Source organism: Orbicella faveolata, unplaced genomic scaffold, assembly GCF_042242905.1.
Source record: "Orbicella faveolata isolate gen_17 unplaced genomic scaffold, um_ofav_v1 contig_3, whole genome shotgun sequence".
In the NCBI taxonomy this organism is placed as follows: domain Eukaryota; kingdom Metazoa; phylum Cnidaria; class Anthozoa; order Scleractinia; family Merulinidae; genus Orbicella; species Orbicella faveolata.
This window is the reverse complement of record NW_028301558.1, coordinates 16,420,451-16,433,533: the sequence shown is the minus strand read 5'-3', so window position 1 is coordinate 16,433,533 and position 13,083 is coordinate 16,420,451. Positions and strand designations below refer to the sequence as shown.

The window sequence follows — 13,083 nt, the reverse complement described above, 5'->3', positions numbered from 1 at the left end:
TTTTATTACCACCGAGGCTTTATCACTGGTTTGAACTTTTCAAAGATTATATGCAGGAAACTCTCAGTTTCGTTTGTTGAGAGTATGTCATGTTTGTTCTAACTAGTGGGTCACGCACGAGCGAGAGCATTTTAAACCAATCACAGCTCAACTTGGCTAGTTCAACACAACAACAGATAACCGTTCCACGGAAAGAGAGAACAACGCGTTCTTTCTCAATTTTATTAAGGAAGACTGAATGGTTTTTCATTGTAGTATTTCATACTAGGAAACTCAAGAAAAGCACGCTTGTACTGCGGCAATCAATTGGTTTATATCGGCAATGTGTTGATCATCGTGAATGTAAGGTATCTTCTCCGCCGGCTATCTTTGCCGTACCGCTATAAAAGACCCGTTCGATAGCGCGTAAAAAAAAAACATTCAATCGCTATGCAATGCCATGGATAATTCTGATCCAAGCAATTGATTGTAAGCCGTTGGGACCCACCAGTTAGGCCTTAACATCGCACCCCATCCGCAACACTGTGGGGTTTGAAGCTTAAATGACGTTTCGACCTTCCCGGATGAGTAATTCTCAGCAACCGCTGTACATAAAGGCGCGAGATACCGCTTGACAACGACTATGGCAAAGTGTGTGGAGACTGCCATTTTGATTTTTACACGTTCCGATTGCGCGAAATTTTAAAGTTCCCGCGAAAATAAGTAACTATAAGGCAGGCGTCTTCCTTAGCTTCGCAACGAGTTCATTGGTACCATACCGGGAACGCTATGTAGTCAAATAAGGATGCCATGGTGCTATGGCTTTTGCAGACGTTAGTTCCTTGGGTTCAAGTTTTGTGCCGCTTTGCAACGAGAATGGTTATCTGTAAGAACTGTGAGGGATCTGGTAATTTTGAGGGGTGCATTGCATGACGGGAGATGACGTTCACGAGACGGAAAGGCTACGTAACAAACGGTTCTCGTGACGAATCATGGGAATAGATGGCCAACCAGTCCGTGCCACGACATCACGTGACAAAATTGTTGTTGAACAAGGCCAGCTCACCCGACAGCGCTGAAGGAGGAACGACTTGAAGCAACGTTATGGCTAGTTTAGTCTTTGATTCGCCTGTTACTTTAGTTGTGAAGACTCCTAACCAAAAGGTGGACGATTTGAGGATAGACTGTGCTTTAGAGTGGTCAGTGGAGCAACTGAAAAGGCATCTTTCGAGCGTTTATCCAACCAAACCGGTAAAGATTTGACTTCCGTTTACGGCGTTTGGAGCTTCTTTATGTTTAAACAGGTGAACTTTATACTGATTGTGACTTGCTTCTGTTTCAAGGAAAGCCAGCATCAGAGAATCATTTATTCAGGGCAGCTACTGAATGATAATTTAATCCTGAAGGATGTGTTTCGCGAGGTAAGCAGCTTGAAATTACGCTGTATCGATAGTAGAGATACGAATAGTTTTCAATTCACGAGGTTGTAAAAGCCACTGTAGTCATTTTAGTTCCTTCATTTGGCTGATTTCGGCTAAGTTTAGGCTGTGAATAAGTTAATTGTTACTTTCATTTCCACGTTATATTGAAATCCTAATTCAAGGGGGTTTTGTCAATTAAAACCGCCGAAGAATGAAAAATTAAATGACTACCCATGACGCGAGTTACCCAATAAATATTTGTGATCTTTTTCCAACATGTTCGAGTTTTCATGCAAACACGTCAGGTATCTACTTGTTTCGTTGCTTATTTGGTGTAAAATGTTTTCTTTCTTCTTCACCGCGACACGGGTTCTTGCTGCTTCCCAATTATAAGTGAAGGTTCCTTTAAGCAGATTGGTGTCGAGATACATTGTACACATAAAAATCGCAGCAAGAACTATGGGCGGTCTAATCCTTGAGTGGAAAAATACAGCTGTTGAAATTGAACAGAACTGATTTCTATTCAAGTTGAACAAATGCATAAATTGTGAAGCTCACATTCAGTATTTTGATCAGAGGGTTAAAAAATTATCTTCTAGAGTATTTGTTTGTTCGTCTTATTTTTTTTGCCATTTATGAATATACTGTACTTACGGAATATCAATGTATAAGGCAAGGAATCCCAGGAAAGGTTTATGTAAAGGACGGCCTTATTCAAATTACCAATGATCTTATTATTAAATTTGTTAGTATGTAATTAAAATGAAAAGAAGAGAAAATCAGTCACTAAAATGCCTGGCATTTCATGATTAAGAGCACGCATGGCACACAAGTGAAGGAAAATACAAGTCGAATACACTCTGTGATGTACCTTTTGGACCATTTTGCTTTGCACAAACTCAAGTTGCCGTAAGTTGTTTATTATGTCATAGGCGGCACAGCAAAGGGGCAGTGGGGGTCTCTATTCCCCCCAAACAAAAATTTGGGGAGTCCCCCCCTCAACGGGTTGGTGCAGAAAATATCGAGCTAGTACAGCATAAAATTGGTTTGACAAAATATTCTGTTTCGTGATCTGCCCAATGTACGTCAGGTTACAAATATACATGTAAGAACCTTTTACGAAGCTCTGAGCAAAACTCCTGTCACCAAAATGCTACTAGGAGAGGTCCATAAACTGTGAAGATTGTATTTGACATTACACTATAAACTGTACCTGTGTCATCTGCGACTTTTAAAGACTAAAAATCTAAGAAGCACCAGGAAGCAGGATGACCTAAACACCTCCCTTCTGCTGCTTTGTCATACATGTTACAGACACATTGAACTCTGTAGATATTGCAAAGGAGTTTGTTTGTGCAAATGAACAACACAAGAGACATATTGATTTTGGAAAATAGGAGTAGAGGTATGCACTTGGCTTAATGATGAGAGACCCCCCCCCCTGCATGTTTCAAAATTATCCACTACCTCTGTACATGTATTGTGCAGTGTAGTCCTACAGTATGAAGCATTGTCACAAGCATTGCAAAAGGTGAAGTTTTAATGTTATTCTTATTTTTCAGACAGTTTTTATCACAACAAAATTTGTCACAATTTTCTGAATTATTTCAAATTATTATAACAATGCCTTTCATACATGTACACGGCATGAAGAGAGGTCTACATGTATGTACACATATCTTTCTCAAGTTTATGCCATAATTCAGTAGTGCTGCAACGATACATGTACGTGTACATGTACACCAATGCACTGGTGAATCGTGATATTATGATATTGTGATTGTCATGAATAAAAAATTCAACATTCAGAAATAGCTGTTTTCTATGACTCCTTACCCAAGTCTAAGCCCTTTTAAAGCAATTTATTAAACAAAGGTGCCAGGGGAAGGGGTAAAAAGGTCCATCTTTGCTTCATATTGCTTTGCTTGCTTCCGGTCATGTTCAGTTCCAATTAGTTGTCTGATGACACAGTCTTGCGCACTCGCGGACAAAACACGTGGTTCATCCATTCATGGTTTGTTATAAATAGAAATAATGATTTCAAAACAGTTAAGTAAGAGCAAGATTATGTCACCTGTCAGTTGTATGTAATGATGTACGTGTATCATATCGTGTATCGTATCATGGCACTTGTATCGAGATAGGCATCATATTGTGAGGAATTGTATCGTTGCAGCCCTATAATTCAGGCACATGGCTCTGTGAGAATCATTTTGTCATTGTTCTAAGCACACTTTTGGTTAGCTGTTGAATTATAATTATAAGTGGTTTCCTTATCTCCCCAGGAAACAAAATGAAGATCTGCATAAGGCATCATTTTTATCTTTCAAACGTTGCATGACAACAACGTCATTACATGCTACAAATGTACAGTTATTGTCTACTCAAAATTTTGTTGTTTGAACTATCAACAGCATGAAGATGGAAAACATCACACTGTGCATCTCGTGTGTCCAATGAAGATGGAAACCAAATCAACTGATTCACAAGCAACGGTAAATTATGTCACCTCATAGAATTTCTAATACTTTTGTTGATTGTTGTGTCACTTTTATCATTCATTTTAGATACCTTGTAACCTTGATATTAATGAACTGAGATATGGTGAAATTCTAAAAGAGATAAGTGGAGATTGAACATGTAATTGTTTGCACCACATCAATTATTGGAGGAGCTTTTGCAAGGCAAATTTATTGCAGTCTTCCTCTGCACATTGTTGTCCAGCCAACCACAATCCCAGTGAAGGTGTCACTGGCTTGTAAGTGTTTTGACAGTACAGCCCAGTGATACAAAGTATTGTATCACCTATTGGCTACACTGTGAAGACTGACGATATTTATTTATAGCTTGTTATTATTTTATTTTCAGAAGGGGTCCAGTACTCCTACAACAAGCAGTGGTGCTACAACTACTGAAACAGCGCCCACCACACCTGTTACACCACAAACAACCACTGATGGACTGCGATACAGAGGGGCAAATACACCTACCTATCCACAGTACAATATGTACCAGTAAGTGACTAATTTCCAGTCAGAAGCTATTCCAAAACTTAAGACAGCAATACTACATGTACGTGTAATTAAACATTGAGTTGAAAGCAATTTATTAGTTAGGGATCCAAGCATACAGGTGTACATGTACTCTGATTGCCATACTGGCTGCCAGGATGGCAAGTAGGCTGCATATTAGTGGAGGCAACTGAAAGCTGAAACTTACTAGCCCACTGGGCAAATAGATTTCAATTTCTTTTTTTTTCCTGCCCTGAGTTCAGTGTTAAGAAGCCATTAAAAAGTGCATGGTTTTAATGAAGTTTGAACCCATGCCCTCTTCACCAATACCTTGAGAGCCACATGCATTGGCAGTATTACAAAATATGGCTTGGACACGACCAGCAACTCCATCTTTAATTAAGCAAAATTTATGTGTGAACTTTTATCAAAACATTCTTCTGTTGTAGCCAGCAGATGGCCAATGCCGGTTATAACCTTCCAGCCCAAGGACATGGCTATGTTATGCCACCATTTGTACCACCTCCCTACTGGATGCAACAAATGTTTGCTCAGCAGATGGCAGCCGGAAGAATACCTCAACCAAACATGTACATGCCACCCAATTAGTAAGTGACTTGTGTTTTAGGCAAGGCTTTTAACCCAGTAATTTCCTGTAGGAAAGAAAATGGTTTGATCATGTCAAAACTCTAATTGCTCTATATATTCGAAGTCAAGCACACTGTAACTGTGCACATGTTGGAACTTGACAATTTACTGCAATTGCGGTAGCTTTTGGTTTTGGCTTTGTAGCAGAGCTCCTGCACGCCAAAGGTGCTTGAGTGGAGCCCCATACCTTAGAAAATTTGGTAACCCATCGATCTAAAAAATTTTGGTTTTCATGTGACTGTCGTACAAACGTACGTACATGTATGTCCATGCACCAATAACTTGAAAAATAAGAGAGTAGCACCAATTACCATAGCTACATGTACATATTTGATTTTGGGCATCCATGTCATGGTTAATTGACAGCTGTCAAAACAAACCATCAGCTGACCAGTATCACATGACCACATTGTGTGCTCAGGTTTAGAGCTCATCGAGGTCACATGTTTTTTTTTTTTAATTTGACACTGACCTGGGACTTGTTTTTCAATTGGATCGCAGGCTCAAGTCAGGTTATTACTCTGCTGGAGAAGGAAGGAGTACATGCAAAGGCAAAATTTTGGTGCAAATTAACCCCTGGCACATTGTTGACTTTTCTTCTGACATATTCCTTGCACAATTGTCTCCTGGGAAATCCCTGATATATGGCATATGTAATTTCTACAATTTTGGTTTTGCTTCTTGGGTATAGTTTGTTAAAATGTAACAGGCAAAAAAACAGCAAAACCACAAGCTGAACAATTACATGCTCACAATCGATCATTTTTCCAAGAAAAACAAATCCTCTTGTTCCTTTATGTTTAAATGTAGTTATTACAATGGAAGGCTTTTGGGCAAAAAGGGGTATGTACCATTTTGGGTCGATTTTTATTTTTTGCAGGATCGAGCTAATTTTTGGCAGACTGACTTGTTTTGACATGAAAAGCATCGTTGTGTCACTGTTTTTGTTGATTTGCACTTCGTTTTCGAGAAATAACGTATGCAAAAAAACTCAGTTTTCCGAGCAGCATCTTTTGGAGTGAATCCTTCGAAGGTGGATTTTGACGCAGCGCGAACTTAAACGGTTACATTTAGCAGCTTGGACAGCATGATTTTTTTTAAATAGATGTTTTGATTTTTGAAACAAGTAGAGAAATAGACCGGAAAAAAAATCGACCAACCTCGTATCAAACTGGTGTCATGACAAAGCAAACTCGGATGCGGCCCGTTCAACGCCTTATCCGCTTGTGCTAACGAAGCAACAGTAAGAGAATTGCGTAATTATATAAATAATAAAACTAGCGGCAAATACCATGCTTCGGTAACTTCATCGTTTAGCAAAACAAAGGTTTCTTTTGTTTTTCTCTCAACAAAAGATCTCCAAAAGATACCCTTGGAAAACTAAGTTTTTTGGATACGTTATTTCTCGAAAATGAAGCGCAAATCAACAAAAACAATTACGCAACGATGCTTTTCATGTCAAAACAAGTCAGTCTTCCAAAAATTAGTTCAATCCTGCAAAAAATAAAAATCGATGCAAAATGGTACATACGCCCTTTTTGCGCGAAAGCCTTCAATTTGGAACTCTGCTTTTAGGCTTGGCTAAATCTATATATGTTCAGGTTGTATGCTTTCACATTTTGTATAATTTAGCTGATTAACATGCCTTTCTGTCTACAGTGGACATCTGCAAATGCCCTACCCGTGGCTCCCACAGGCAGGACATTTTCCTGCACCTCAAGCCCCATTTATGGTGCCACCACCTCAAAATGTACCACAGACTCCTCCACAACAGGCTGCTGAGCAACCACAGGCACCCCAGCCACAAGTGAATGAGAATGTTCAAGCCAATGCCAATGCAGGACCTCTTTTTGATGAAGAGGAGGATGAAGAGAACCCTAATCGTGATTGGTTGGATAAGATTTACACACTTTGCCGAATAGGAATCTTGTTGAGCATATTTTGGTTTTACTCATCGACGAGTCGTTTCTTGGTGTTGATTGTTACATTTGTTTTGATCTACTTGTACCAATCTGGGATTCTACAGATCTTCAGAAGAAATGGAGGTGAGCCTTAGCAAACTTTGATGTGGCATTAATCTGAGAGCAATATTCATTCATGTATGTGTTAGCAGACTCTGTATACAATTTGACTTCCTGCTGTACACTGTATATGTAAATATTATGTGTGGGTGATTCCTTAATCCTTAAAAGAATGCCATGTATACTTAGAAAGTGGGATGTAAAATGAGTTCTAACTTAAACAGTAGTTTACAAAACAATAATAATTATTAAGTTAGAACTCATTTTACATTTTATTATTATCATGATGATTAGTTGTGAAAAATTTACTTATAATCTTCTGAACATACCAACAACGACAAATCTCTAGTTAACAGATTGAACCAGCTATATAGAAGTCAGTGAACATTTTTTTTAAAGCAGATCTGTTTAACCCACAAAAAAGACTTGAAAGTCAAAGTTTAACTACACCTTTCTAAATATACATTTTATTGTACAATGAATCTTGGAAACAAGTGTATCCAAATTGATTTAGCAGCATTTATTGACAAACATCAGTACTTATCCTACACCTTGGAGGAAATGCTATTTTCTTGGGCATACATATATGTGACCTTTCACGCGAAAACGTGCTATAACGACTTTCCGTTTTCGAACGGAATTCCGTTTAGAAGCCGTTTGAAAGCCGTTTGAAAGAAATTTGCATTCGTTCGAACGACCTGGGTCATCCGTTCAAAAAAATTTGCATCCGTTCGAACGGCTTGCTCACCCGTTTGGTAGAAACGTCCAGCCGTTCGAACGACTTGCTCACCCGTTCGATAAAAACGTCCAGCCGTTCGAACGACTTGCCCACCCGTTTGTTAAAAACATCCAACCGTTCGAACGACTTGCTCACCCGTTCGATAAAAACGTCCAACCGTTCGAACGACTTGCTCACCCGTTTGTTAAAAACATCCAACCGTTCGAACGACTTGCTCACCCGTTCGCTGGAACATCCATCTGTTCAAACGACTTCAGTAAAACGTTGAACGGCTTTGATCATCCATTCAGGAATAAAAATATCTAGGCATACGAGCGGTTGTCTTAACCTGTTCGGGTACTCGCGTGTTCATGTCACCTAAGGAAAAAAGCCCTTCGATCACTTGAACAGTCTGCTAGCAGATTACGCGACAATCAGAAAATATCTCCAAATAATGAAACTCATGAAGAGACAGTCCACGCAGAAAAATCGAACTACGGTGTAGTTAGCCTGGGATCCAACGGTTTCTGCTTCCGAATGCCGTTTCAGAAGTGCTGTTTTCGTTTTCTTCTTGCGTGATCTGTGAGCGAAGACAACTTTCGTTCAAAGCTCACACTGAACCGCTGCTTGTGTAAACAAAATAATGAGAACTACGATGTTGTAAATTTTAAAAACTTCTCGCAAAGTTATAATTACAGGCGAAGAGCTCTTGCAGAAAATATATTTTGCGTTTCTAAACATACGGTAGTCAAGGAAACTTGAAAGTCGCCTATAGAAGCGAACTTCTTAAATTCTACCCTGTTTACAATGCGGTAAAATAAACGTTACCGGTATAACTATGGTTGTGATAAGCACATACATTGTAAATGATTTTCTGGACACCGAAATCTCATGAGTCTGCCTTGTGCATTCCTCTTATTTCGAAGAGAATCCACTGAATGAAATCTGTAAGACGGCAGCATGCACTGAGCAGGTAAGATAACAATCATGTTGTTGTGACGCCCTGAATTTGCATTGAATGTTTGCCAGGATAACAAGATCGAGTTCTCCATGCGACAGTTCCAGGCAATTGTTTAAGTTGGAAAGAACAACTTCCTTCGAAAACTGTTCACAACACTGGCCGCCTTTCGTGCCACGAGAGCACCCGCATCCTTCTTGTAAAAACTTTGTCACTTTTGCTATGATTTCTTCGCTTTTGAGCACGTCAAGCAGATTGATGCGTTTGGCTGGTGTTGCGTTACCTGTCACTGTTGTGTAACTTGTATGCAAATTTATCGAGATCGGTGTAGAGACACGCAGCCGAACTGAACTGATGGCAATGCGTTTGAGTCGTAGTCAAAAGTAAGGGTTAGCATAGCGTACAATTTGAAAATGTATCGGGAACTGTTAGAAACAGAAAGTTGGGGTATTTTTTTTGTAAAAAAGCTAGAAAAAACATCACCGCAAATACTTACCAAGTTTGCATTCGCCGTTGATTTTCTTTCGAGTTCCGCCTCAGCAAACTCAGTTACGAATGTTCTCTGCATTTCAGGTTTACTTTCTTTGGCTTTCAGTGGTGAAATAAAGTAGTAACAGGAGCAGTTTCAATGATTAACAGCCATCCGCTCGAAATTATTTTAAGTGAGATGTGTAGCGGCACGGCACCATTCGAAATAAACTAAACGAATTATAATCATGAAGTTTCTAAGCCGTTCGTGACTGCTCGTTCGAAGATTTCATGAGCTGTTCGAACGTTTAGATCACCCGTTCGAAAGTCTTTTATCAGCCGTTCGAAATTTTTTATGAGCCGGTCGAACGGTTTGTTTCGTTACCCGTTCGCAATTTTCCCTGAGCCGTTCGAACGGTTAGGCTACCCGTTCGCAGTTTTTCCTGAGCCGTTCGAACGGTTAGGCTACCCGTTCGCAATTTTTCCTGAGCCGTTCGAACGGTTAGGCTACCCGTTCGCAATTTTTTCTGAGCCGTTCGAACGGTTAGGCTACCCGTTCGCAATTTTTCCTGAGCCGTTCGAACGGCTAGGCTACCCGTTCGGAATACTTAATCACCCGTTCGAACACTCATTGAAACCCGTTTCAAACGGCTTGGTGACCCGTTTGTAACCCGTTCGATGGCCGTTCGTTTCACCCGTATAACGGAAAGTCGTTAATGCACGTTTTCGCGTGAAAGGTCACATATTTTGTCTGTTACTTTAGCAAATTAAAACAACAGATGTTATATGTACAAAATGTATCACTGTACTATTTTACATTGTGCAAGAATTACACGTATTCAAATCAATCTTTTCCTTATTGTATCTCCAGGAAACAATCGTCAAGAAATTCCACCACCAGCGCCCCCACCAGAACCACAGCAAGAAGAACAGAGACAGGAACAGAATGTATGTCTCGGTTTTTCTGTACTAATATAAACAAAACTGCTTTATGCTTAACCTGAATGTCCGTGTACTAATGTCTTTGTGACTATTGCTTTTAGTGGATGTTCATGTACATTATGGTGATTTGTTGATCATAAAAGTGAGGGCATATTTTGTGAGCATTTATCAAGAAAGGCTGTGGTTTAAGAAAAATTACGAGGAGTGTCTTAACCATGAAACTTTGGATCCCTAGCAGTTAAAGGAGCTCAGTCATGGTATCTTGAGTTATTTTGGCCACACACAAATTTACCTTTAAATGGTAGGAAACCTGAAAATAACAGTTTAATAAGATGGAAAAACACCAAAGAGATGATGATAAACCATAAAGGAACAAGGATGGCTAAGGATGGAGAAGATTAACACGGATTACAAACGACGAATTTGAAAAATTGAGGCTAAACTTTTCAATATGCACAAACCGTGACTGAGCTCCTTTAAGCTTATGTAAAAAAAAAGTAAGTCTTTCCAGTTGCCCAAAGGCAAAAGTTAGTCGCCTTGTGGCACCTGGATGCCTCTAGAGCACAGCCCTGAGTGTTCATGGGCTTTCCAACCAAGTTATTGTAGGTACATTTGATTTTGCTTATTTCATATTCAGGATCTAAATAGACCTCAAGAAGATGTAACTGATAATGCAGGACACAACACCGAAGACAGCGAGCAGAATGACACCAATGATTCTACAGAACCACCTGCCCCACCCACTCCACCCCCGGGACCATCGGCCACAACTGTAGCTTACAACTTTGTCACCTCGTTTTTCACGTCACTATTTCCAAATGGGCCTGGTGTTCAAAATTAATACATCAAGGAACTTTTTGTGAGAATTATTCTACTGGTGGAGTAGCCTTTGTGGATTATTTATGGAATTCTATGGGCTGGATGCTGAAAAACTGTAAAATTCAGCTTATGGTACAGTGTAGTCCTTAAAATTTATTTTAAGTGTATGGGTAATTATCTAAGTTGCATAAACACCAAACAAAAAGTAAAAGATATTTTTATACACTTGTAGCATAAATAATACCAATATTGATGCTAAAATGTACCTGAATGTAACTTCTATTATAGTAAAATATCGTTCTTAAGCATAGTTGTCTAGGCCTAATGTGCAGTTGGCTAAATCAATGCCACAAACGTACTATCGCCGCGCTGTGTATGAGTAAATGGTGACAAGATGGATTGTCACTTGTCAGTCATGGAAGGTGGCTGGCTTACCTGCATTGAAGGTTTTTTTTCCCTGGAAATTATGCTGTTACAATACAAGTTTGAGATATTCTCATTTCAGACCGCTTGTTACCAGCAAAGCAAACATTTACATGTACATGTACAGTGTATGTTTCTATCAACTCAGTTTATGTCCTATTGGCTGCTGCTCCATCTATCGTTTTGATGAAGATGACTGAAAAGTTGCCAAGGTCATGATGAGATATGCAATGTATAAAGATTTTAATTTTTCTCTGCTCTGTTATTTTTTTTCCCTTTAATTTACTAAGGGATAATTTAATGTTGAAAAATTAAAAAAAAAACTAGACCTCTAGTGCTCATTGCTGGTACTCTCCTGTTTGAATAAAGTGTTTGGTGATAGGTGATAAAAGATATATATATTAAAACAGATCGTCACTTATGTAGTAATTTTTAAAGGGTGGCTTGTCATTCATAGAAGAGATTACATCAAAATTATTGAATGTTCCTCTTTTGAAGAGTTACAATATCTCTAACTAAGGGCAATGTATACACTAACACTACCAGAGGTGAAGTGAATCTAGAGTTAATTTACATGTGCAACACTTTGATTTGTTTGTGCACGTACATGTAGCATGCAGCAATGACCAATGGGAGGCCCAGATTAATAAATTGTCGAGAATTGCTGTAACTGCTTGGTTTTGTAGAAGTATTTTGTAGGGAAGAAGTATACTTTTCGTTGTGCTGTATTTGATGATTGCGTTGGTTCTGATTAGGAGTTTTATTCCACCAGAGACCATGAAATAGCTGTAATGTATAGATATGTACGTACACGTACAGTGTTGTACAGAAGGGCGGGAAGAAAATAATTGTGTAAATATGAAGGAAAATGTAACTTAATCTATGTAGATTTTAATAAAGTAGTATGAGTTACCTGCCTCGAAAGGCAAGAAAAATAAACTTTTTATGACTCTCGACTCCTGTCTTTCTGTTATTTTGTTCTGGTTTATGTAGCATTGGCTTTGGTGAGGTACATGTAAGGTTAAGTCTGCATACGAGCCAAGTGGCCCATCAGGCCGGAGCTTATCCCGGTTTCCGCAGCATGAAGCGACTAGGAGTATTTCTACTTCTACTTGAGGCGAGTCTATTTCGTCAAAAGAGGAGAAAAATAAAGCCAGGGGATTTGGGAGGGAGACTTGGGTGTGGTCTTCTTGGGATTGATTGATTTCTGAGGAATTCGGTCGTTCACCGAAAAGTTGGCTCGTTGAAAGCCGTTTCCACCCAAACAAGTTTGGTGATTTAGCAATTTGTTTCATTTAACAATACCTGTAGGCTATTTCTGAGTTACCTTGTGCTTCTGTTTCAACACGAGTCCGTGCAAAACTTTCCATATGAAATTGAGTTTGATTTGCACGAAAAAAGAAACTACAGGGGAACACATTTTCATATGAATAGTTTTGGACGAAGACTCGTTTTGACGCAGAGGCAAAAGGCAACTCGGAACGAAGTGCATCGCTTAACAGTCCAACCTCACCTCCTTCCTTCCCACGGGCAGAGTGACTCCCACGAAGAAGCGGGGATGATTTTCAAGGCGAACAAAAAAACTGAACTACGCTTCAATAGGTTCCTCTGTAAGGTTGAAAATAAAGGATATCTTGGTCTTTTCACTTGCGTTTGGGACCCCACACCTTCCATG

General features: G+C 39.4%; 1 protein-coding gene across 1 annotated transcript; it reads left to right on the top strand.

The window, feature by feature from the left end:
- The first annotated feature begins 1,015 nt into the window (after positions 1–1,015).
- LOC110062120 (homocysteine-responsive endoplasmic reticulum-resident ubiquitin-like domain member 2 protein) lies at positions 1,016–12,364 on the top strand. Its single transcript, XM_020768987.2, has 8 exons — positions 1,016–1,230; positions 1,323–1,400; positions 3,815–3,895; positions 4,269–4,414; positions 4,861–5,019; positions 6,719–7,104; positions 10,096–10,172; positions 10,804–12,364. The coding sequence occupies exons 1-8, from the start codon at positions 1,084–1,086 to the stop codon at positions 11,005–11,007; spliced, it is 1,278 nt and encodes a 425-aa protein (XP_020624646.2). The 5' UTR covers positions 1,016–1,083; the 3' UTR covers positions 11,008–12,364.
- The last annotated feature ends 719 nt before the right edge of the window (positions 12,365–13,083 follow it).